The 26060-nt window shown below is 38.2% G+C and overlaps 1 protein-coding gene across 3 annotated transcripts in view; it reads left to right on the forward strand.

The window, feature by feature from the left end:
- Positions 1-26060, forward strand: part of FARS2 (phenylalanyl-tRNA synthetase 2, mitochondrial) — a 535745-nt gene that overhangs the window by 169362 nt on the left and 340323 nt on the right. For all 3 annotated transcript variants that reach the window (XM_057304896.1, XM_057304897.1, XM_026511427.4), the window contains one exon: positions 5703-5862. In XM_057304896.1, coding sequence (XP_057160879.1) covers positions 5703-5862 — 160 coding nt within the window. The remainder of the gene's footprint in view (positions 1-5702; positions 5863-26060) is intronic.

The following is a 26060-nucleotide window of genomic DNA, read 5'->3' on the forward strand; positions in this document are numbered from 1 at the left end:
ACTCCATTCCTACTCACTGATTCTTTTTGGTCTGCAGTGTGTTACCACCTGCTTTCCTTTACAAAATTTATCTCTTTAGTTTGTGGTGTCCATTTTTGTTTTTTACAAATGAATGGATTTGTGTACATTTTATTATTTCCCCCTTTTTTAAATGAAAAGCAGCATAATTGATTTTTTAAAAAGATTTCGTTTATTTATTTGAGGGAGAGAGAGCACAGAGGGAGAGTGAGAGGAAGAAGCCGACTCCCCACTGACTAGAGAGCCTGATGCTGGACTCAGTCCCAGGACCCTGGGATCATGACCTTAGATGAAGGCAGATGCTTAACTGACTGTGCCACCCAGGCGCCCTGCATATTTGATTTTTTTAAAAGTACCATATGATATGTGCTTTTTTTGCACTTTGCCTTTTTCACTTAACAGTGAACCTTGGGAATAATTGCATATCAGTTCAGAGAGATCTTCGTTCTTTGTTGTATCTGCAAAGTACTCCATTGTATGGATAGATCATAGTTTAACTTCTCTCTTATGTATGGACATTTCTTTGTTTCCACTATGTTGTAGTTACAAATGATGCTACAATGAACACCTTGAACATAGGTGTTAGTTCTGGAGGTTTATCTTCAGAGTAAATAGAAGTGGAAGGATTGGGTCAGGAGGTGAACACATACGTAGTTTCGTTAGATATTGCCAAATTTGCCTTCAGAAGGATTCTACTAGTTTCTATATTTCTGTCAACAATCTATATGAGTACAGGTTTTCCCCACCAGAAGAATGCGTTTTGCTTTTAAATTTCTACTAATGTCATAGATTAGAAATAGTATGTCAGTGTTAATTCGCATTTCTCTTTTGAATATCTTTCACATGTTAAGTTCATTTTCCTATCTTTTTTGGTGAATTGTGTATTTATGTATTTTTCCCATTTTTCTAGTGACATTTTGTCAGCTCTTAAAAGTTCATTATGTATTTGGATATTGCCCTTTGTGCTATTGTTGCCTGAGAAATATTTTCTTTCTTTTTCCTTTTTAAAAATTTCTATGTAGAAGGGCCTGTATGTTTTCTTCTTTCTTGTTAATGACTTCTAGTTTGTAGTATTACAGTCAGAATGTAGCTTATTATTTCTTATTATGGGACATACTTCTTCTTTCTTCTTAATGGAACATGCTTATATTTTTATTGCGACCTGATGTATGATCAATTTTTGTTCATGTTGTCTGGGTCCTTCAGATGAAAATGCATTTTATACTGTCAGGGGAGCAAGATATGTATATCATTTCCTTTATTAGTTATGTTTTTCAGGCCGTCTATCTTCTTAGTTGATTTCGTGTACTTGATTTTATACTAAGAATGGTGTATTAAATTCTCCTGGTATCAGTGTTTCTAAGTGTGTCTTTGCATCTCCTAAGGATTTTTCTAAATAAGTGTGATTATTGTCTTACTTGATTTGTATTGATAAGTACTGTATACTCATTATGATTTGAAAATTTTATTTTTTTAAAAAGATTTCATTTATTTATTTGACAGAGAGAGCACAAGTAGGGGGAGCAGGAGAGGGAGATGCAGGCTCGATCTGGGACTTGATCCCAGAACCCTGAGATCATGACCTGAGCAGAAGGCAGATGCTTAACCAACTGAGCCACCGAGGTGCCCCATGATTTGAAAATTTTAGAATTTATACGTCTTCTTTTTCATGTTTAGTGGGTTTTTTTTTTTTTTCTGGCTTGAATTTTACCTTTTCTGATTTCATGATTGCTGTGCTTGACTTTCTGTTTCCATTTGTTTGTTATACTCTATCTGTTCCTTTATTTTTAACATTGCTTTAGGTGTGTTTCTTGTAAACAGCATAGAGTTAGTTGGGTCCTGCTTTGTGATCACATTTAATATTTTGTTTTATTTTTTTTTTCTTTTAAAAGAGGTGAATCAATTTCATTCACACATATTGATATGCCTGATATGTTTGGTCTCAACTTTGTCATAATATTGTGTAGTTATGCATTATTTTATATTCAGCATATTTCCTTCTCCACCAGATATATTTTGCTTTATTTTGTTTTTGCTTTTGAATTATTATTATTATTATTTTATGTCTTTCAGAAAGGTTTGTAGTTTTGTCTTAATGGTAACTTTTGTATTTATATCTTTTTTAAGTGCTTTCATTTCACGGTTTTCTTTTTTTTTTTTTTTTTTTTAAAGATTTTATTTATTATTCGACAGAGATAGAGACAGCCAGCGAGAGAGGGAACACAAGCAGGGGGAGTGGGAGAGGAAGAAGCAGGCTCGTAGCGGAAGAGCCTGATGTGGGACTCGATCCCGGAACGCCGGGATCACGCCCTGAGCCGAAGGCAGACGCTTAACCGCTGTACCACCCAGGCGCCCCTCATTTCACGGTTTTCTTATTTAACGTACTAGCTTGTTTGAAAGGTGGTCTCTATGACCTGTCGATGTGTGCGGTAAACAATGTGCATGTTCCACTTGCCACTTCTACTCCCTCTCCTTCCATTTCTTGTCCATTATTTCTGCTTTGTTTTAGTCTCAAATCTATAATTTTATGAATTAATGTGTTTTTCATCATTAATGTGGTGCGTTTTTTTTGGTTGAATATTTTCCAGTCATCTTTTGCTTGAATAAAGTTTATGCTTTGGTGAATTCTAGAAAAAGAGCTCATAAATGTGAAATTCCCCATGTTCTTGTACGTTTACAGCTTTTTCGGTAGACCTGATGTGCAAAAGCCAGTGTTGCTGGGTATAAAATTCTTGGTCATAACTTTTTCTTTCTTTTTTTTAAAAAAATTTACTATTATTGAATTGTTTGAAAATGTGGCTTCATTGTTGCCCTGTTTTGTGTGTTGTTTTGAAGATTCTGATGCTAGTCTAATTTCTTTGCCCTTCTAAGTTATTTGATCATTTTGCCTGGAGGCCTAAGGGATTTTTTTCTCTTCGTCTTTGAAGTCTGATAGTATTTACTAGGGCATGTCTTGTGTTTTCTCCTCCCAGGTGCATTTTCTCAAGTATTCTTTTAATCTGGTGCACAATATTTCTGTTCTTCTGTTTGTCCTCTTTCAGGGACTTCCAATTATAAGCATGTTATTCCTTCTTTGCATGGCTTCCATTTCCACCGCTTTCTCTCTGACTCTTCACCTCATCGTTCTTGTCTTGGTTGTCTTCCTGCTTTTCCTTAATGTCCTGATTAAATGTTTATGGAGGCTGTTCTTTCCTGTGTACTTTGTAATTTCGACTTCCATTCCGAGATAATTTTCTTCTCTTTCCTTCCTGAGTTCAATCAACTCTCTTTTCATTTCTTCCTGTTTTCCATACATTTTTGTTCTTAATTTTTGAGTTTCTGACTCAAGCAGTTTTTTATACCCCCAAGTGCTTGTTTTAGTGTATTTAATTTAGTTTTGAAGTATTGAGTTACCTTCTGCTGCTGCTTCTTGACTTTTTGAGGAAAATGGGAAAAGGGTTAGCTTTTCATCAATTGAGCTGTATTGAATGGTTTTCTGATTTTGGGGGGGGGCACAGTCATAATTCTCTGTAACTTTTTTTCATTTTCTTCTGTTACTTTTTGTGGGTTTTTGGTTCAGAAGAATTTGTAGTTGTCTGGTGCCCTCTTCTGCTAGTGCAGTAGAGTCTTCAGTGGAATTTTTTGGTTTTTGGGATTTTTTTTTTGGTGAGGTGGGGAAGGGAATGATTTTATAAATCCTCTTAAGTTTTTAGGTTTGCTTTATTTTATGGAGCTCTAAGTTTTCTCTTTTGCTTCTTTTACTTCTCCCTACCGAGTTGCCAAAGCTTGTCTTTCATTATTTTCATCTTTTCCTCTTCTGTTGTAACCATGCCTTTTGAGGACTGTCTGTCACTTTTAATTGGTCATGCTGTCCCTTCTTTGTGGTCCCTAGTCACATCTCCTAAAATACTTGTAGGATTTTCACACTTATGGTCACTTAACTCTTTCTGGTGGTGATTTTAGATCAACTTTAATACTTCACTAGTTCCCCTTTTCTCTATTTCCCTCAGTTTTTCTCTGCTTGCCCTGGCTTACCTCAAGGGTAAAAAGTGGGATGGGAATATAATAGCTCCTTTTCTCTGGGATTTATTTAACTTGCCTGCCTGCCTGACTGACTCCTTCCCTCCCTTCCTCCCCTCTTTCCTTCTTTTTTTACATACAATCATCTTAAAATGTGGACATTGTCTGTTTCATGATAAGGGCATGGTGTTTAATAGTTTTACTTGCTCTTTTTGTTGTTCTCAATTACTTTTAGAATAGGTGTTGAAAGACATAGGCTCTGGCAGCTGCAGTTGTTTTCAGCTCTCATAGGACTAATTTGAGTTCTAGGATAGTAGAATGTTTTTCTGAGAAGATTTTGGTTTGATTTTACTGGGCACTTAGAGGAACTACCAGTCTGTAATTGCCTTAGTCCATTTTCACGCCTGAGGTTCTCTCTCTTGCCCAGGTAATGTGACTCCTAACTTCAACTCTGTATAAGAATGTTGTATTCATCCTTATTATGAGGGTAAGTCCTTTAGGGCTATTTATTTGATAACCCAACTTGGTCAGACACCGTGGACTTTCACTTGAGTCTCACTTGCCATGGTAAGCTGTCACAACCAATGTTCAGCTTTTCAGTTGATATTTGGATATGCAAATATTCTCAGTGTTTCTCTCTAGCTTATGCTGGGCTTTTTATTTTATTTTTTTCCTGGTTTTGTGCTTTCTTGTACAGTTTTAAGTGGTTCCTGTCTATTGTGTTACTTCTATGCTTTTAAGAATTTTTGTATATTTTAGTAGATTTATGAGGAGGTTTGGTTCTAACTATTCAGGCCAATATTACTACAAACAGCAGTTGACTCTTTTTTGTTGTTGTTGTTGTTAAAACATTTTTTAAATGTCATTTCATGGGACATTAGGAGGAAAGAATGATAGATTCATTTGCTCTGTTCTCCATCTTGAGTCCTCTCCTAGCAGGTGAAGATCTACTTTGTTGTTAAAGATGGTGACACATTATTTTAGTGGTAAAATGGCTTATGACTAATAACAGATGTGATTAGTAATGATGATTGTGATGATAATCAAAATTTATTTAGCCATTCCAATATGGTATGCTTTTCATATATTTTTTAATTATCACAAAGTCTTTTAATTTAGTGTTATTATTTCCACTTTACAAATCACTACCTGAAACTTATCTTCCTTAACACTTGGCCTGTGTTCACCCAGATAGTAAATGGCAAAAATATGTTTCAGGTCCTGTCCTGGGCTTTAGAGATAACAAGGTTAAGCGAAGTCCAGCATGTTTCCTGCCTTCATGCACTTTACAGGATTTAAATCTTGGATTATACTTTCTTACGTAGTCTCAGGTCACACTGTAAGGACACTGTTGGATGGTCAGGAGTATAATTTTAGAGTCTGAAAGCCTGCTTCACTGTTATTTGCACTAGCATTGATGATAATGTCTCTTTTGAGGAAGTGACTGTAAGTTAAGCCAAAGTAAAATGAAGAGATGAGAAAAGATCAGAACAGTGTCTTTTAATTCCCTAAAGACTGTCCATTACATGTAGCACTTTGTTCAAAGTCAGTACTAGATGAATGTTACTTTTGGTATGTTCATTGACTAGAAGACTTACTGGATTTTATTCCCATACTGTGTTTTTTCATGTAGGCTGGCCAAGATACTATTTCTATTTATACATATTATTCCTCTTGGTTTACAGTTATTTGCTGGCATGAAGGATGGAGAAAGCCTACAGCTCTTTGAACAGAGTTCTCGCTCTGCCTATAAACAAGAGACACATACCATGGAGGCCATGAAGCTCGTTGAGTTTGACCTTAAGCAAACACTTACCAGGCTTGTGACACATATTTTTGGAGATGGTAGGTACTCAATTGCCTTTGTCTTTCTTTGGGGACTTAAATATTTAACAAATACAATCTTTCTGAAATCATTAAGGCTAGGTGTGCCTAGGTTTTTTGGTCTAAGTTGTGGCTTAGTGGCTTTGGTCCTCCGTGGGGTAGAACTTACACATTTGCTGGTTCATTTCACTTGAGAAGCAGGGGGACATGAAAATGGAGTTAGCTTGAGAAAGAAAAATGATTATAACCTTTGATAAGTATGATAATGGATTGAGACCAGTGGGGAGAAAGTCTACAGGCTGATTAGTATTATTTTATTACTGTATTATCATTAGGTCAGATTTGGATTGGAGTGGCAAGATTCTCAACCATGTGAGTTGGCCCAGTGGAAATTTTTGTATGTTGGCATACCGATTACTGCTATCAGCAGTGAACATATTAACAGTGAATTTCCTGGAGGAAAAACAGTCTTTTTAAGACCTGGATGCTCACCTTAGTCATTTATTCTCCCTTTTATCTCCAGGATAATTTTTTGTCTGTAATGTCCCCTACCCTCTTCACTATTTCTAATTTACTTGAAACAGTATTTTGCTTATTTTCAGAAAGATGTAAAGAGAAGTTTAGGGAGTTTTTTTTAAATCGTGACCTGTATTTTATTTTTTAATTTATTTTAGTTTTTAAAGATTTTATTTATTTATTTGACAGAGAGAGAGAGAGAGCGCACATCAGGGGAAGCGGCAGGCAGAAGGAGAGGGAGAAGCAATCTCTCCGCTGAGCAAGGAGCCCAATGTCAGGCTCGATCCCAGGTCCCTGGGATCATGATCTGTTCTGAAGGCAGACGCTTAACTGACTGAGCCACCCAGGTGCCCCAATCGTGACCTGTATTTTAAAAGATGTTTAGAAGACAGAAGCCTAGCATGGTTAGGATTCTCTTTTATTCTCCTACTATTCTTATGAAATTTTTTAAGGAACAGCTTTATTGAGTTATAATTGATACAAAATAAGCTATACATATTTAAACTGTACAAGCTGCTAAGCTGACATTCAGTAAACTGAACATACGTACACACTTTTGTGAGTTTTGACATATGTACGCACCTATGGAACCACCAGCATAATCAAGATAATGAACATGTCTCTCACCCACAGAAGTTTCCTCCTGTTCCTCGGTAATCTCTCCTTCCTGATTTTCCTTACATTTCCTTATCCCAGGCCATCAGTGATCTACAGATGTCTGTCACTATTGATTAGTATACACCTTCTAGATTTTTATAAATGGAATCCTATGATAGGTACCCTCTTTTTTGGGGGCGGAGGCTTGGCTTGTTTCACTTACTATAATTATTTTAAGATCCATTCATGTTGTAGTGTATATAAGTAGTCAATTTCTTTTTATTGCTCAGTGGTATTCCATTCCATAGTTTATTCTTCTACCCATTCATATTTGTTTATTCATCTACCCATTGATAGACATTTGGATCATTTCCAGTGTTTCACTATTACAGGTAAAGCTATGCACATTCATGCACAAGTCCTTGTATAAGGACACGTGCTTTTATTGTGCTTTGGTAAATACCTAGGAGTGGAATGTCTACGCCATATTATACTTGTATTTTAACTTTCTAAGAAGCCACCGAACTATTTTCTGATGTGGTTGTGCCATTTTACATTCCTTCCAATAGTGTATGAAAATTCCAGTTGCTCTGTATCTTCAACACTTGATACATTCAATCATTTTATTTTATTTTTCTTTGTTGTTGAGAGAGAGAGAGAGAGAGAGGTGGGGAGGGACAGAGGGAGAGGGAGAAAGAATCTTAAGCAGGCTCCATGCCCAATGTGGAGTCTGAGGCAGGACTTGATCTCATGACCCTGAGAGTTCATGACCTGAGCTGAAATCAAGAGTCAGACACATAACTGACTGAGTCACCCAGGAGCCTCTGGTTAATCATTTTAATTTTAGACATTCTAATAGGAGTATAGTGGTATGTCAAAGAAGCATTCAGCATATATAAAGAATGCCTCCAAATAAACAAGCAAAATCAACCTAAGAGAGAAATGGGTGAACGTTTGGGGTGAAGAGGACAAATGGTGTAGCTAGAATAATTAATGAACATAGAAGATGTTCACCCTTATTAGTAACAAGGAAAAAGCAAATGAAAACCACCATGAGTTATCACTTGTCATTTTTCATATGTGAAAACCTACATACCTAACATTTGTAAGTCTTGACAAAGATAGAGAAAAATAGGATGAAATACACAGTGTTGACTCTATGTAGGAGACTCAGTTATCATTCCTCCAGCTGGACCTTGAGTGCTCACCTACTACTCTTAATTTATGTCTGTTTTTTTCCCTACTTTCCCCAAATTTCCCTACTTATGTGTGAATTCAAATTGTATTTACAGAGGTTCTTGTTCTAGTTCATTAAGCCTCTGCTGCCCTGTTTTAGCGAGGCTTAGTAGGGCACCTCAACTGCTGTATTGTAAAATGCATAGTTAATGTAATATTTAAGAAACCACTAGATAATCCTATATAGTCTTTATATTCCTGTATTTTTAAAATGAGTACATCAACTTCCCGCTAGTGTCTTTTTTCAGGAGGCAGAAAACGGTATTAGGGAGGAGGTACGAATCAGGCTTCCAATTGTGTTCATAGTGTTTTATTAAAATGAAAAGATATGAAGTTAAATATGACAAAATGTTATGATTTCATAAAGTTGAATGGTGGGTGCCTGGTTGTTTGCTATTTTCTACTTCTGACTTTTAGTATGAAATATTTTGTATTAAAATGATGTAATGTAATAGTGAAACAGGTTTCAGATAGAGATTGCTGATGGGAAAATCCTATTATAGCCAGCTTCTCTTTACCTTCATGATAAAAGAAAGGATTTGTGATATTTCTAGCAGTACTATTATCTATTTAACACTGGAACAGGGAGATGGATTGTGTTGTTCAGGCCATTTTCGTTGCAGGTTAGGGTAGAAGGAATGGTAGTATTGGAAGAAGAGATAGTGTTCCTTCTCCGGTAGCTTTACAAAGAGATTGAGGACCATCTGAATTTTCCCATTGTCAAACCCTGGAAAGAATTGTTGTTAGAGCCCCCTTTGTGCCTTGCAACACATTTCTATCATCAAATATTTGCTATTGGTGAGGTTTAGAAACTGCCACCTCGTTAAACGTTGTCAGTGGTTATGAATAGGCAGGTAGCCCCCTTTCTTAAATCCTTAGTATTTGTGTTTCTCCTACTTGGTTATTTTTCATTCTTTTCTTCCCCTGTCACCTGGTTTAGTACTCCCAGCCCCTTTACCCAACTGGATAATTCTTTATTTTTTTTTTCCCCCAACTGGATAATTCTTATTTATCCACTAGTGTCAACTCAGATGTCCACCAACAGGAACCTTTCCCGGTGCTCATGCTGGTCCCAGAGGAGCTACCTCTTCTGTGTGCTCATCTAAACTCTCTTTGGGGGTGGGTTTTTATTTGTCAGAGCAGGAAGCACTATTGGATTTCCGGCACATTGCAGGCATCACAACATTGAATAACTGAGACATAATCTCTTGTTTTCAAGGAGCCATGAATCTTGACTCCTCTCACAAGGAAACATGAAGTGTTATGGGAGCACATAGGAGAGGCACCTCCTCTGAGATTTGGCATGTGCCCCAGGACAGGTTCCCATTTGGAGGACGTCAGAGCTGACACTAGCCATTGAGAATAAGCACACAGCAGTACAGCATTAAGGAATGAAGAGTGGAAGAGAAAGGAAGAAAAATGGTCAACAGAAAAAAAAAATCTCATGTCCACTCAGAGATGGTAGTGTGCAATCAGAAGCATTGAAGTTCTCTTTTCTCCACTTTGAAATCTTAAATAGGTCAATTAGTGCTTTAGACCTCAGTTTTCTTTGAACTTTTAAAAGCCAAGGTAATAATACTTGTTTCCCATGAGAATAAAATGAGATAATGTATCTGAAAGGTGCTTTGTAAGGAGAAGATATTAAATAAATGTGTAAATATGAAAAAAATGAAGGGAAGAAAAATGACACGGCAATAAAAACAGGGAGCTTATGAAGAAATACAATACAATCAAAGAACAATTGTTATGGTCGATATGTCTTTATTTTGTCTAACGAAATGAGATGTGGCTTTCTACCAGACTGGCACAGCAGTCAGATATGTTGATGGTAACGTTAATGTCCTCTCTGAGCACCAGCAAGTGTTTTAAAAAGAAAACAATGTTCTAGACCTTGTATAGTTTATAAAACCTTTCCAGGGGCCTTGGGGATTATTTCTTTGAATCTGGTGCTGGATTTCCTTTACGTTATTATTTTTAATATTTGTATTCGAATAACATTCAAAATCATGAATTAAGGTGAAAGTTTCCAGGTAGCAATTTTCCTTATAAAAAAAATTTCTGCAGTATATGATTTCTCTGACTGTGGTGCCTACCTTACATAATGGGCATGCTCATGGCCAAGAATTGAGAATCTTAACTTTTGAAAGAGCAGTGAAGTTGCAGCTTCTCTATTTCAGACAAACATTTGCTTTATTTTTAAAATGCTATTAGCCTAGAGTTCTAGGTTTCAGATTTCATTACAGATCAGAGTTGCTATTTTATAAATCTTCAAATTCACTTTTTGTTTGAAGACAGTTGGCAGAATTGTGGAATGGCATTGAAGTAAAAAACCAACTAGCTTGGAGAATACATGTTGTTCAGTGCACTAAAGTCTATCTGTGATAAAAGCCTTTTATTTTTTCTTTCCTTCCAGCCATGAGATTATTTTTAACCCCATTCACACAGTAGCCAAATACCTTGAAAATCCTTAAAGACATATCTTTGCCTAACCCTGGCGTATCTTTGCCATGTGTATTGCCAAGGGAGCCATTGCCAGGAGGGGTGTGTGAGCTTCTCCCCTGGTGTGTTTGCATGTATATAACATCTACTAAGATGCTTCTCAGGTTGGATGTTAAGTAGAGTGGGAAGGTGAGTCAAACCCAGGTCCATCTTAAGAACTACAAGGGCGAGGGACTATGTATCATAGGGAACAGGTGTGGTGGGCTCTCCTACGGTTCACGCTGAATCTTAACGACTCCCTGAAGACTCTTGGGTGTTTCTTCTGCACTCTGAACGGAAGTGCCGTGTTCTTACTTCAGGCATTTTACAGGATCATGTAACTCTTTTTTTGGGTTGGGGGTGCTAGTTTCTGAAAACCGTCTTGGCAAACCTGTCCAGGTACCAACTAATCAGGGTGTCTTTTAGATTAATAATAGCTTTAATTATGATAATGACAGTGCTAGAGATCATAATTAACAGTGTCAAAGGCTGCACACGGATCTTTTTGTTTCGACCTGCATCTATGATTACAATCTCCATTTTTTTTAGACAAGGGAACCTACACACTGAGAAATGCAGCGCTGTGAACATCACACGGTTGAGAAGTATTTGAGCCCCGATTTTAGCCCCATTGATCTAACTGCCGAGCCCAGGTTAGGGGTTAGGTCTTTTGAAAAGATAGAAAGTAATCATTTCAGTAATATTTTGGAGACTGTGAGGTCTACGAAAGCCATGATGTCAAAAAAAAAAAAAAAATTGGGTGTCTCCCTAGGCATTCCCTTGTGACGCTCCCCATTCTCTGACTCCTATAGCTAGCTCGGGGTAGAGCCCTATTTGCTGCATCATCCACAGTACATTTTAAATACCAAAGATCATTTAAAACTTCAGATTCAATTTTTCTTTACTTAGTTGATGAGCAGTAACTGCCTCAGCAGGGCTCACAATTATCCAGTGATTCTTTTTATATTTGTTTTTATGGTCTAAGCCTGCTTTACACCTTTTTGATGTTGTTGTTATTAGTATCATCTTCCTTTGTTCTTGAAAAGCAAAATTAAAAATCAGAACACACTATTTCCTTGTGGCAATTTGTTGTTATTACAGCTGCTTTAGTTTCGGGTTTTTTCCCCCCACCTCTCCAAAGCAGTTTTATTATTTTCTGCTAACATTTCAATTGCACCAGCATCCTAAGGCTGAGAGAGTTTACCAGTTTAGAATTAGAAAGAAATAAAATACCCCTTTAGACCGTTTTCATGCTTGTGGCATTTGCTGTCATTTTTAACATTTCTAAATTGTTTCTCCGATTTGGCTCATCGTTTCTTTCAGAGCAACTAAGGTGGGGGTTTAGGATTTCTAACGTTTTAGTTTCACTTTCTGTCCTTCGGGATTTACAGCCTTTCTTTGGCACAATCTTGATAAACATTGGACTTTACATTTAGAAAGCATTGGCCTCATGGCACAGTTTAGGTTAACTTGTCTGATGGAGAAATGGACTGTGATCCTCTGCTGTTGACTAGATGTGTTGAGGTGGGCAAGTCATGTCTCTTACCTTTTGTTTAAAATAAAAAAGACCTGTGATGGTCATTGAGGTGCATGTCCCAGGATCCCCTCCAAGGACCCTGGCTGATGGGAGTGCAGATGGCCTCCAGCTGTCAGTTCCTTTGGGAATTGACTCAACTGGGGGCTGCCTCCTTGCTCAAGGACATGCCTGTCTCAGGGCTCCCCACATCTAAAGACTGGTTGTAGCAGAAATATAAAGGCCTAGCATTTTGACCCACCAGCCTACCATGCAACCATGCTACCATGCCACCATGCCATGGCCCCACTATGGGGCAGTTTTGATGGGCTAAGTTCCAGAGCTGTGATGAGGTTAAGGCTTTGTTGGGCTTCATTGCAGCTCATTAACTTCTCCTTCTGCACCAACCTGTTGTCACCTTCTTTCTCCATAGGTTTTGATACTCCCAAAATAACCTGCTTGTCAACCCAGCCTGCATATGGTCCCATCCAACTGAAACATTCTAGGGCTCTATATTGTGAATGTTATCCTGGTCAAGAGTAAAGTCAATTGATAATGGTAATGAGTATCCCATGTCTTCCATATCTTTTCACATTTTTTTCCATCTACCAAACTTGTTAATATAAATGAAGTGAAAGTAATTGAGAATAATAATTGGGTTTATAGTTGTTAGTTCTACTTTGTTCCTAAAATTGAATCAAATTAAAAAATGTTAAGCATGTTACTTTAATGATTTTTAAATCAGTTTGTTCGGGCTGCCTGGTGTCCGATTTGGAGAGGGTTGTCTTAGAGTACTCCTAGGAAGTGAAGTAGCAAGGCACTCGTTGCTTTTGGCTACTGTTGAGTTGCCTGTGCTCATTGCAGCTTGGATGTTGTCCATGCAGGCTGCACTTATAAAAACTGGCCGACATGGGCAACTTCTATGAACCTTGGGATCACTAGCAATGAAATGGGGATATGAAGTACCTTGCGTTGTATCCCCTAGGGGTGTTCAGGGGAAATAGGACATCACCTAGGAATCAGGTGGAGGGAGACAGACCTAAGACACAGGTTTTTTTTTTTTTTTAAGATGTCTGGTAAATGAAGAAAATTTGTATTAGAGTTGACGTTTCTGGCCAAAGGAATTGGTACAAGGAAACCTCTTGGGAGAATGTTTGAGATAGCCATGATTGAATTGAGCTGGAATATTTTTAAGGATCCTAGAAAAGTCCACAGTTCTGTGATGATTGGGCAGGGGCTAGGGAACAGGTTCCCTACTCTAAATAGGAAGTTGAAATTGTTTGGGGTTTTATGTAAATGAAATAAAATTGTTGGGCCTTGAGGTACAGTGAAAAAAGTACTTACTATTTTAGGGATACTGTAATGAAGATAACTAGTGTGCCAGGAACTACACCTATCACTTAGTGTTTCTGCTTAAAGGTGGTTGATACACAGGCAACCTGGAAAGCATTAAGATTTATGGGAGAGGAAAAGTTCCTACTGTGTGTTGTAGGTTCATAGAAAGCTCAAATTCTTGCTTCATTTCTTTCACTTCTCCTCTGGCGTCTCTTGTAGCTCTAGCTCTGTCAGGAGATGGATAATCAACTCAAGTCTAGTTATCTAAACTCTGTGACCAACCACTCTAATTCTTTTGCACCCTTGACTTTCTTTCCTTTCTTGATAAAATCTTACCTTGAATTGATACCCAAATTAACTCTTTCTGCTTCTCCCTGGTCAGCTTACTGCACAGATCTCTTTCTCAGATACCCAGAGTGCTACCATCTCACCTTTCCTTCTTGTCTGTTGCACTAAGAATGATCAGGTGACTAGGTGTGAACTTTGTGTATATTCGGCCTCGTTATTTGATTCCCATTCCATCATTTTCTCTAGAACCTTGTTTCCTTAATCATCAGCTTAAACTATGTTCCAGACTGTATCACTCCAAGATGAAAGAAACAAAATAATGCCATTATTTCACCTTCCATCCTTCTCTGGAAACTTACCTCCTTTTCTTTTCAGCCTTGCATTATGATGTATACCTACCTGTGCTTCTCTACCCAGGCTATGTTCATTCTCTTTCTGTTCAGGTCACAGTTGATTTCCAAATTATAAAATCCAACGGATTGAGGAAATTTTCTGCCTAATTTTTAAAAACAGCTTTATTGAATTATAATTGGCTTCCAATGAAGTAAATGTTTTAAAGCATACAATTTGGTAAGTTTTGACATATTTGTACACACATGAAGTCATTACCACAAAGTAACAGACATACAATTACTCCCCAAAATTTCTTTGTGCCCTTTGTTATCTCTCCCTACCGCCTTTTCTGCCCACACTCCCTACCATACCATGCCTTAGATAACCAGAGTGATCTGCTTTCTGTCACCTTAGATTAGTTTGCCTTTTCTAAATTGTTGTAAATAGAAGCCTACAGTATATCGTCTTTTCTTGACTGGCTTCTTTTCACTGAGCATAATTTGAGATACTTCCATGTTGTAGCATGTATTAATACGTCATTCCTTTTTCCTGATGAGTTGTATTATATTATATGGACAGCTCACAATATGTTTATCCATGCAGGTGGATGGGCATTTGGGTTGTTTCTAGGCGTTGGCAATTACAAATAAAGCTGCTATAAATATTTGTGTTCAGCTCTTTGTATGGGCATGTGTGTTTATTTCTCCTGTGTAGATAGGAATGGAAGGCTGAATAGGAGGTGTATGTTTTAAGTTTGTAAGAGACTGTCAAACTGTTTTTCAAAGTGGTTGAACCATTTTACATCCCTATTAGTAGTGTATAATAGTAGAAGTTGCTCCCCATCTTTGGCAATACTAGGTATGGTCAGTCATTTAATTTTAGCTATTCTAATAAGTGTGTAGTCGTATCTGATTGTGACTTCAATTTGCATTTCCTTAATGACTAATGGTGGTGAGTATCATATGTTTATTTGCCATCCATATACTTTATTCTTGGGTGAAGTAACCAGATCTTTTGCCCATTAAAATTTTTTTTAATTGATTTTCAAAACTTCTTTATGTATTCTGGAGACAAGTTTTTTATCAGATGTGATTTGCAGATATTACCCCACATCCTGTGCCTTATCTTTTCATTCCCTTAACAGTGTCCCTCAAAGACAGAGTTTCTTAGTTTTGATGAAATTTAATTAGTTCATTTTTTCTTTAATCGAGTATGTTTTTGTTGTAGTGTCTAAGAAATCTTTTTTGTAACCCAAGGTCATAAAGATTTTTCTATTCTGTTTTCTTCCAGAAGTTTTATAGTTTTCAGTTTTATTTTTACGTTTGTGATTATTTTGAAAAAATTTATATATGGTATGAGCTATGAATTATAGTGGTTTTTGCATGTGGATATCCAGTTGTTCCAGCACAGTTTGTTGAAGTGACTGTCCTTTCTCTACTTAATTGCCTTTCTACCTTTGTCTATTTCTGGAGTCTCTATTCTGTTCCATTCATCTGTTGTTTGTCTATTTCGATGCAATATTGCACGGTTTTCATTACAGTAGTTTCATAATAGGTCTTAAAGTCAGTTAAAGTCTTTCAACTTTGTTGTTTTAATAAGACGATTTGCGTTTATGTGGTTGTTGATGTGGTTGAGGGTTTTTTTTATTAAAATGAACTTTATTTTTTCATTTGTTTTTTTATTATGCTAACTGAACTGTGGTTGAGTTTAAATCATCATTTTGCTATTTGTTGTGTTTGTCATATTTGTTCTTGTTTCTTTCTTTGTTTCTTTGTTTTTTCAACTTTGCTTTCTTGGGATTAATTGTCAAGTTTTTACTATTTCATTTTTTCTGCTTTGTTTGGCTTAGTAGCTATGACTTTTTGTGATATTCTAGCAATTGCTTTATGGTTGATAGTATATATCTGTAAGTTATCATAGTCTATCTTCAAGTAATAATATACTACTCATGTGTAGTATAAGAGCCTTGCAACAGTAGAGTTTGATCTCTCCCTTTCTGGACTTCATGTTCTTGGTGTTATGAATTTTACTTTTATATGTGTTATCAACTGCTAAATACATTGTGGTTATTTTTGTGTTAAACAGTTGATTAGCTTTTAAAGATATTTAAATAATAAGAAAAAAGTCTTATATTTACCCAACTAGTTATTATCTCCAGTGGTCTTTGTTTTTGAGATATTTTCATTGGGTAAAGGATTCAAGATTGACAGTTTTGTTTGTTTGTTTTAGTTCTTTAAAAATATTGTTTCTGTTTCTTGTAACTTCTGTTGTTTTTCTTTAGAAATCTGCCGTCATTCTTGCTTTTGCCTGTGTTCTTCTGTACATAATGTGTGTTTTCTCTTTGACTGTTTTTGAAATTTTTTGTCATTGAATTTAAGCAATTTAGTTATGATTTACATAGGTGTAGTTTTCTTTAGATTTCGTGTGTGTGTGTGTGTGTGTGTGTGTGTGTGTGTGCCTGACATTGATTGAGCTTGGATCGATGGGTTTATATTTTTCATCAAATTTGAGAAATTTTGGTAAATTTTTTCTTCATGTGTTTTCTCTATTGTTTCCTTCCTTTGGGGACTCCAATAACATCTATATTTGGCTACTCGAAACTTCTTCAGAGTTCATTGGTGTTCTGTTCACTTTTCTTTTGGTGTCGTTTCTTTATTTCTCCTTCTGTGTTTCCTTTTGGATAGTTTCCATTGCTGTATCTTCAGGTTCACCAATTATTTTTTTCTGCAGTGTCTAATCTGTTAATTCCAGCCGTGTTACTTTCTTATTCACCCCATTCATTTGTTTCAATTAGGGTCTTTTTTTATGTCTTCTTTGTCTCCACTTAACATTTTTAATCTTTCTTTTAACTTTTTGAACATATTGAATACTATTTTCAATTATATTTAATGTATTTTTTCTAGTACTTCTATTGTCTGTGTCATTTGTTGATGAATTGTTATTTATTTTTCTCTACTTTGTTTTTTTTCTTCTTTGCATGATAATTTTCTGTGTAATGCCAAGCAGTGTTAATTTTACCTTGTAATGCTATCAGTATTTTTGTATTCCTCATAATATTCCTGACGTTTGTTCTGGAATTACTTAGAAATACCTTAATCCTTTTGGGCCTTCTTGTTAAGTCTTATTAGACAGGACAGCATAGGGTTTCAGTCCACAACCAATGTAAGACCTGTTTTAGTATTGTAGCTGATAACTCATTGATAACTAGGTTTTCTGCTTGGCTTTTGGGAACTGGCAGTATTCTTGGTCCTTGTGAGCTCCCAGCATTATTCCCTCTAATCTTTTTGTGTTGTTTGTTCTCTAGCCTTGAGTAGGTTCAAGCACTGACAGTATTCAATTGAATACTAAAAGGGTATTATTTTTGCAGATCTTTAGGGTTCTCTGTCTGTACAGCCCTCTTCTCTCCTTCACTCTGTCCTACGAACTATAGTTAACCCTGACTTGTCTAGACTCCCAGCTCTGTCTCTTCAACTTGGGAAGACTTCTGGTCTCTTTCTGTATTCTCTCTTGGGGCAATGTTAGGGCTCACCTCTCAGGGATTAGTGCCTTTGCTTACCTGATCTCCAGTGTCTCATGTGGCATTTTTTGTTTTTAGTTTTTCACATGGAAAGGTAAAACTGATGCATTATTCCACATTGTCCAGACATGGAAGTCTTTCTTTTTCATTTGACACTTTGACTATTCCTTTTTTTAGATGCAGATCTTCCTCAGCTTATGATGGGGTTATGTCCTGATAAACTCATTATAAGTTGAAAACATCCTAAGTAGAATATGCATTTAATACACCTAACTTGCCAAACGTCATAGCTTAGCCTAGCCTATCTTAATTGTGCTTAGAACACTTACATTAGCCTACAGTTGGGCAAAATCATCTAGCACAAAACCTATCTGATAAAAAAAAGTCCTGAGTATTTCATGTAATTTGTTGAATACTGTACTGAAAGTGAAAAACAGAATGGTTGTATGCATATGGAGTGGTTGGAAGTGTATCAGTTCTTACCCTTGTGATCGCATGGCTGGCTGGGAGCAGCAGCTTGCTGCTGCACAAGAGCCTGGGAAAAGAGCAAAATTCAAAATTAGAAGTACAGTTTCTACTGAACGCATGTCACTTTCACTCCATTGTAAAGTCGAAAAATCATAAGTAGAGGACTGTAAAATAAGAAAAAAAAGAAATATACCTTTTCTTATTGTTCTTACACGTCTCATCACTTACTCTTCTTGTCTTTCCTTGGCTTCTTTTTTGATGATGCTTAATGTTTATAAGAGGAATTCTTTGAAACTGGGGGTGGTGTTTTCCTTCTCAAAGCAGAATTTGGTAGGAAGATGGCTAAAATCTTAAAGTTGCATTGTTTTCGATCTGGTTTACAAAAAGGTTGTCTTATAATTTTTTTTTTAGGACAAATCAGTAAATTGTGCTTTATTGTATCTCTTGGGATACTGGAAACATACTTATTTAAAAATACCAGGTTGTTGGTTTTTTTTGTTTTTTTTTTTTTAAGATTTGCTTATTTCTGGGGGGGAGGGGCAGAGGGAATTCTAAGGAGATTCCCTGCTGAGCACAGAGCCCCCCATGGGGCTCAGTCTCAGGACCTTGAGATCATGGCTTGAGCCCAAACCGAGAGTCGGATGTTCAACTGACTGAGACACCCAGGTGCCCCTAAAATATCAGGTTGTTTTAGAAAATTAATCTCATCTGGAGTGAATTCATGTCTGATGGTTGGTTTTGTTGGCTGGCTTACTTAGCAGTGGATTTATTTAAGTATGTATTTATTTATTTATGTATGTATTTTTCGACTTTACAATTGGAATTTTGGTTTTCAGGTTCCTATTCAGTGGAGGATTTTTGTTCTTGTTTTTCTCCTTTTCTCTGTGTTCCTCCCTCTTGCCCTCTCCTACTTTGCTTATTTCTCCTTTATGTGGCTTTGCAGTTGATTCCATGTAGCTCTCTAGGCCTGAAATCCAGAACGGACTAGAAAGATCCGTCAGATGTGCTAACGAGCTCTGATTTAGATGATGACTGATCCAACACCCATGGCTTGGATCTCTGAGCCTACAGCTCTTCAGAGCTCCTGCCGCAGGCTGTACTTGGTGAGTTTTTGTCACTCTTCTTCTACGGGCATGAGGCTTACTCCGTTCCCGCATCTGACTAAGCTTTTAGCCTCCCGCAGCTCCTGAGCCAGTAGCACAGTATCCTTCTGAAGGCAGGCTCCTGGCTCCTTTTCCTGAGTGTGCACCCCAAGCCCAGCAGCACTGTGCTTTCTCCTCTCTCCCGGTTTTGCATTTCTGTTCTGTTTCTAGCCTATGGGAGTATTCCTCTTACCTCTGAATGTAGGTTTTACCTTTTCGGTTTTTTCCTTTTTATCATACCTGTTGTAATGTGTTGGAAAAACAAGGAGTCTGATGGTGTCCTCTTGGTCTTGTAAGGCCACTTTGCATGGAAAGTCAAGTTAGTATAGTTTTTTGTTGTCTGCTCCAGTGGAGGGCAGCATAGGGCTTTATTGTCTGACACCTGGTTTTGAATTCTGATCATGGCATTTACTGTGTAAACTTAGATTAGATATGTAAGCCGTTGTGACCACCGTTCCTTCTTCTGTTAAATGGGAATAGTGGTAGTTACTGAGCAGTGTTTATGCCAGCCTTATGCCAGTGTAAAGATTAGAGAAGACCTGCAAAGGATTCAGCACAGCATAAATGAACAGCAAATGTTGATTACCTTAGGAATGCAATTTAGAAATGCTTATTTTTTCATACTTTTATAAAAAGGTGAAAGATATTTTAGATTATGGCCTGACTTTTGTGACACTCAATTTAAAAATCACCCATTTGGGGGGCACCTGGGTGGCGCAGTCATTAAGCATCTGTCTTCGGCTCAGGGCATGGTCCCAGCGTTCTGGGATCGAGCCCCGCATCAGGCTCCTCCGCTGGGAGCCTGCTTCTTCCTCTCCCACTCCCCCTGTTTGTGTTCCCTCTCTCGCTGGCTGTCTCTGTCAAATAAATAAAATAAAATCTTTAAAATAAATAAATAAATAAAAATAAAAAATCACCCATTTGGCGTTTAGGTTCTTCATATGCTTTTCCTTACTGAATTGTTATCAAAACTCTGTAAGTATTCTTATTTTAAGCAAAGTGGAGGCAGTGAGGGAGGGTAAGGAACTTGCTTGGCTAAAATGGTGGAGCTGGGATTTGATCCTAGATCTAGGCTTGCTCTTTCCATACAGTATGACCCACCTACCCATGTCTCTTCGATCAGATTTGTGGAGGGTGGAGTGTGAGCCTTCTGTCTAGAAGGTTTGTCTGTGTACCATCTTTTGGGAATGGTTGATAAGGAAGATTAAGGGCCAAAGGGCCTGTGGCTGTGGCTCACCCCAGGCTGGGTTGCTGTTAAGCTATCTGTCCCCTCTGCTCCCTACATAGCCAGAGACCAGTCACTTATCCTTGTGCCTCTGACCCCATGCCCAGATTTGGAAGGAGGGGCCATTAAATGGTGCTACACTCCATTTTTCAAGCCATTGTGAGGTGGAGAGATGATAATATCATTTCCAGATCTAAGTCCTAATCAAAAGGATTCCTGTGTCCCGTGTTCAGGGCAAGAGGCTGAAACAACACTTCATCACACCAGTCTTTCCACCAAGTAGAAGACTGTGCTAATAGCTGTGTGATCACTTACACTGTCACTGTTGGTGATAGAAAACGCTGGGTTTTTCTTTTTCCCCTATTGCTTTGGGAATGTCTTAGCGGAGGGAGTCATTGTGGCTGAAGTAGTGCTAATAGCTTCTGCTGTGTGCTGTGGAGGTCCCACGCCAGAGAATTTTATTACCGTTTCCCTCTCTGAGAGAGAAAAGGTAATGTTTAACATTAACTGTGTAGTTGGGATGATTCTCTTCCACTTAGCAGTCTGTGGTCCTGGACGCAAGGGTAAATGGCTGTGTGGACACATAGGGTATACATGGTGTGCTGAAGAGTCACTGTAATAGCATTGCCAGGTTTCTTTTTTTTTTTTTTTTTTTAAAGATTTTATTTATTTCTGTGACAGAGAGACAGCCAGAGAGAGAGGGAACACAGCAGGGGGAGTGGGAGAGGAAGAAGCAGGCTCATAGCGGAGGAGCCTGATGTGGGACTCGATCCCGGTACGCCGGGATCACGCCCTGAGCCGAAGGCAGACGCTTAACGACTGTGCTACCCAGGCGCCCCCATTGCCAGGTTTCTAAGACCCTACATGGGGAATTCACTGTAAGTCGTGAATGACTTCATGCCGCATGTGGGGTGGGCTTTGGAAATGGAATCAACATTCATATTCCCACACGGCTGCCTCAAGCCTTACCTGTGCTTCCTCTTCCTCATTACTGCCAGCCATGTGGTTACTCAGTCCAGAGGATACTCTGCTCATTTGCTGGGGGAGAGGCAGGAGATGCAAACAGACAGCAAGGGTGAGGAACTCAGCGGGAACCTGGGAATCTTACCCATGTGCTCGGCTTCTGCATTGGCTACGTGGGAGCTGCACAGGGAAGTCAGCCTGGGTCATCTTGTCTCGGCACCCAGCAGATACCCTGAATGTTCAGCCAGGACCTGAGCTCGGGTTTGACTCTTTTACTGATTAGTTGTGTGGCCTTGGCCCCCTTGAAAAGTATTGAGCTAACGGGAGTGCAAAGTGGTACAACTCCTACAGAGGACGGTATTAAAACTATAAAACATTTACTCTTTGACCAGCAGGGTAAGTTGTTGCAGCATTGTTGTTCATGGCAGAATAATGGATATATTTCAAGTATGAGGGTCTTCTTACATAAATGTGGCAGAGCCACTTGCTGGAACACTGTGCGGGAGTAAGGAGAGGAATGAGGAGGTACGTGCTGTGTGTATGCAGGTAGAGAGGCCTCCAGAACATATCATTAAGTGAAAAAGGCATGGTGCAGAATAATGTGCAGGAATGCTGTCTTTTATATAAGAAGGGAGGAAAAATAGATGTACATGTTTGTCTTTGCTTACATCTGGTGATAAGAAGGAAACCCTAGTATGGGTCCAGGAGGAGGGTCCAAGAAGAGGCAGTAGGATAGGGACAGGGATGCAGTGAAACTTAAACTGATGCCCTGTTTTCCCCCAGTTTTACTGAGATACAATTGACATACAAGTTGTACTAGTCTAAGGGATACAACGTAATGACTTCGCGTGTATATATGTTCTGAAGTGATCACCACAATAAGTTTAGTTAACATCCATCACCTCACATGGTCACAAAAGTTTTGTTCCTTGTGATGTCACTCATGCTGTATTATATAGTAAAATGTATCCTCTTACAGTGTTCTGATTTTGAACCCTGTGAACATATTATCTATTAATTTTTTTTTTTTTTAGAGAAGAGGGGGAGGGGCAAAGGGAGAGGGAGAGAGAGAATCCTAAGCAGGTGCCACCCCTAGCTCGGAGCCTGATGTGGGACTCAGTCTCATGACCCTGAGATCATGACCTGAGCTGAAGTCAAGAGTTGGATGCTTAACCAACTGAGCCGCCCAGGCTTAAAAAAAAATAATTTTTTTAAAGATAGCTGTAGGAATAGAGAGATATTGAGGAATCTGTAGGAAAAAAAAATAAAGCCTGTATGCTGCTTGCTGTATTTTCAGTTTAGAGGGCTGTAGTTCTTAATTCAATTAAACAGAAGTGGAAAGGATGAAATTGTCAAGTAACTTTGACACTGGTGGCCGGGTAATTTCCCTAATGAGATTGTAGTCATCTAGGATGATCTTAGTTTTTCTAAGAATTTATTTTTAGCCGTTCATCCTTTTTCTCTCCACCTTGCTTTCCTTCCTTGGATGCATACTGAATCCTGTGCAGAAAGCATGAGGAGCGGCCCTCGTATCATAGTGCTACATTCTATTTCTCTGCTACCAACCAATGAAAAACCTGTTGAAAAATTAATGCCCAATAGCACTTATTAATTGCATATTTGTATAGTCAATTTAAAAAATTATCTGCTTCAGTGGAGGGAAGCTTTGGTAGGATATATAAAATCACTGGTACATGTTCTAGTTTGGGCCATCAGCCTTTTAAAATCCAGATTCTCACACCTCTGGGAGGTGGTTCTGATAGCAAAGTCTCATCTTTAAATATAAGGGGTCTGGGAAACAGAGGAAGAACCCCTTAGTTAGCCAATAAGTCAGGACAATTAAATGTATTATATGAGCTCTACGATGAAGGTGGGTACTTTAGGGAGGTTAAGCACCGCAGCATTGCATAGGAGACAGGGGCAGGTGGGAGGAGACCCCCCTACACAGCTCCCCTTCGTTGTGTCCCCGATTGGTTTTCCAAGGATACAGCAGTTTTGAGGCTGATACACAAAGCAGTTGAGAGGCAGTGCTGCCTTTCCCATGCCCCCGGTTCTCTGTGGCCGGTAGGGGCAGGGAATACCTCCCCAGAGCTGAGAGAACTAGACTTCTAACTACCGTTCTCCCATCTGAGCTCACAGCGCTGTGCTGCAGGAATTTTCACTAATCATTTCTGAGGTCCCAATTGACGTTGTGCTTTCTTTATTCTTAAACAAAATCATCATCCTCATTTAGGAGAGAAAGCAGACTGTGAGTGCCCACATCGCCAAAGAGGGTCATCTCTGCCTTCGAGAAAACCTGGACTCCTTCCATAGGTTCTTTACTCAAGACCCTGGTGAGATAGCCGGCATTATACACAGTGGGGAGAAGAGGCAGTCTCAGAGAGCTTAATTAACCTGGCCACTGTTTCACAGGAAAAAGGTAGAAATCTGAGACTCGAATCAGCTTTGGTTTATTCTCAGGTGTTCTTTCTTCTGTTTGGCTCTCAGCTAAAAATTAAGGTGTATAATTTTTGACAATTGCTATAGTCTCGCGGAGTTCTAAGGCAATTTTTAAAAAGCTCTGAGCTTCATTTATAAATATGGTTTAGTAAATCATTATGTCCAAACCAACCAACCAACCAACCAACCAACCAACCAACCAAGCAAGCAAACAAAAAGCAAAAGGAAAATCTTTGGCATGATTTTCCATTAGATATAGAATGCCTGTGCATTTAATTTCCCTCTAACATCCCAATAAGAGATCGGTCTAATGCATAATGAATCCATATGATTTGGACATATTTTCAAAAAATCTTCCTCTACTAATATGTAACACAAAATATACAGTTTTTAGTGGATTTTTTTTTACTGACTCCTGATACAGTTCACACTTGGCATGTGAATTAAGCCATGCTAAGGTTTTAGCTGGCTGTCCAGTATCATATCTTTCAATACAAGCTGTATGTCAAGATGCTTTTTCAACCCAATATATTAATCCTTCCTATAGTTTTGAGGTTATGGGGAGAAAATAAGAAAGTGTATTTTGGGTATAACATAAAAGTGTTCAATAAATGATTCCATTACTAGTGATTTGAAAAAAAATTACTGCTAATGTGTCAATTTAAATTGTTAGAAAATATAAAAAATATGGTGTTTTGGCAAAAATTATCCGTTAACTAATAGAATTTACATTCTAATAAGGACCATTTGTGTTTGAAGTAGAGCTACAAGCTTCCGCAAAAGCTGGGTTTCAGAGACTTTGGCTCATGCCTGTTGTTGTGAAGGAAGCAGAATTGAAGATCTGAAGTCTTTAAAGAAGTGGAACACAGAGGGTGAATGGTGTATGGATTTGGCATTCTTTGCAAGGTCATGTAGATTTCAAAAGGAAACTTTTAACAAAGGGTCCAAGGAGGTGAAGAGGATTAAAAATGTTCTAGCCCCATTGGATGTAACTTTTGCCAATCTATATTTTCTTAGTTTCTGTGATATTATTATCAATGGATTCTGCTCCACAAATGAGTAATACTAATCATTTTCATGTATTCTGAAGAACTTTGGTTAACTTCCCTGCCTTTCCACACTCTGTAGGTGGAGCTTTCAGTGGGGAGCAGTTACTTTCCTTGCTCCTGACAGACGCCTGCCTGTAAGGACCAGGGTGACTGAAGTCTAAAACCCAAAAAGAGCAAGGGTTAATGCAACCAACATATGGACATTTCATCTTAAGAATTTATTCAACATTAAACACATTTTAATCCAAAGTTATCATTTTACCTACTTCTAGAAGTGGCCAAAACCCATTGGTAAAAGAAGGTTCCCAGAGAAGGGGCAAGATCCTTACATCACTTTCCGGTTCAGTCCTTGTGCTCTGTTGACACCATCAGCACAACATCGCAGATGGGTGTGTGGAGAGAGAGTCCTGTCTCTACGCAGGCTTCACTTCCCATAGACTTTATGCAGTAGGGATTTAGTTTGGGCTAATACAAATTGATAATAGAATTACTTTAATCAACACTTGTGATTATTTTCAGGGCTTAGTAATATCTGAAATAATCTTTCTCTCTGACTGGGGAGGTTGGACTTAAGGTTTTACAGGTGTGAGATATAAAGCAATATAAACTAAGTTCTGTGTGGGGTGCCGGGGTGGCTCAGTTGGTTAAACATCTGCCTTCGGCTCAGGTCCTGCTCCCAAAGTCCTGGGATCAGGCTCCCTTCAGTGGGGAGCCTGCTTCTCCCTCTCCTCCCCACTTCTGCTCTCTTTCACTATCTCTGTTGCTATCTCTGTCTCTCTCTCTCAAATAAATAAATAAAATCTTTAAAAAAAAAACCATAAATTCTATGCATTTAGCTTGTCCAAAGGAATAAAATAAGGATATGCAAGAAAAATTAATTTGTGTAGACCTCACCTAACTCTGTTCCAGGTGATGTTTAATTATGTCATGATGGAATCATCCTGTTAACCCTGAATACTCACCTTGCTTTTGGTAGAATTTGATCCAAGCCATGTAAACGAAATTGGTTTTTCTAAATTGTTTTCACTAGGTGATTTGTGCTTATCTGCCAGGAATTACAAAAAAGAATGATAAAAATGGTTTATCTGCCGGTCCCTCGGCACCCAGTTACATATCCCAG

The sequence above is a fragment of the Ursus arctos genome, unplaced genomic scaffold (genome assembly GCF_023065955.2).
Source record: "Ursus arctos isolate Adak ecotype North America unplaced genomic scaffold, UrsArc2.0 scaffold_31, whole genome shotgun sequence".
Classification (NCBI taxonomy): domain Eukaryota; kingdom Metazoa; phylum Chordata; class Mammalia; order Carnivora; family Ursidae; genus Ursus; species Ursus arctos.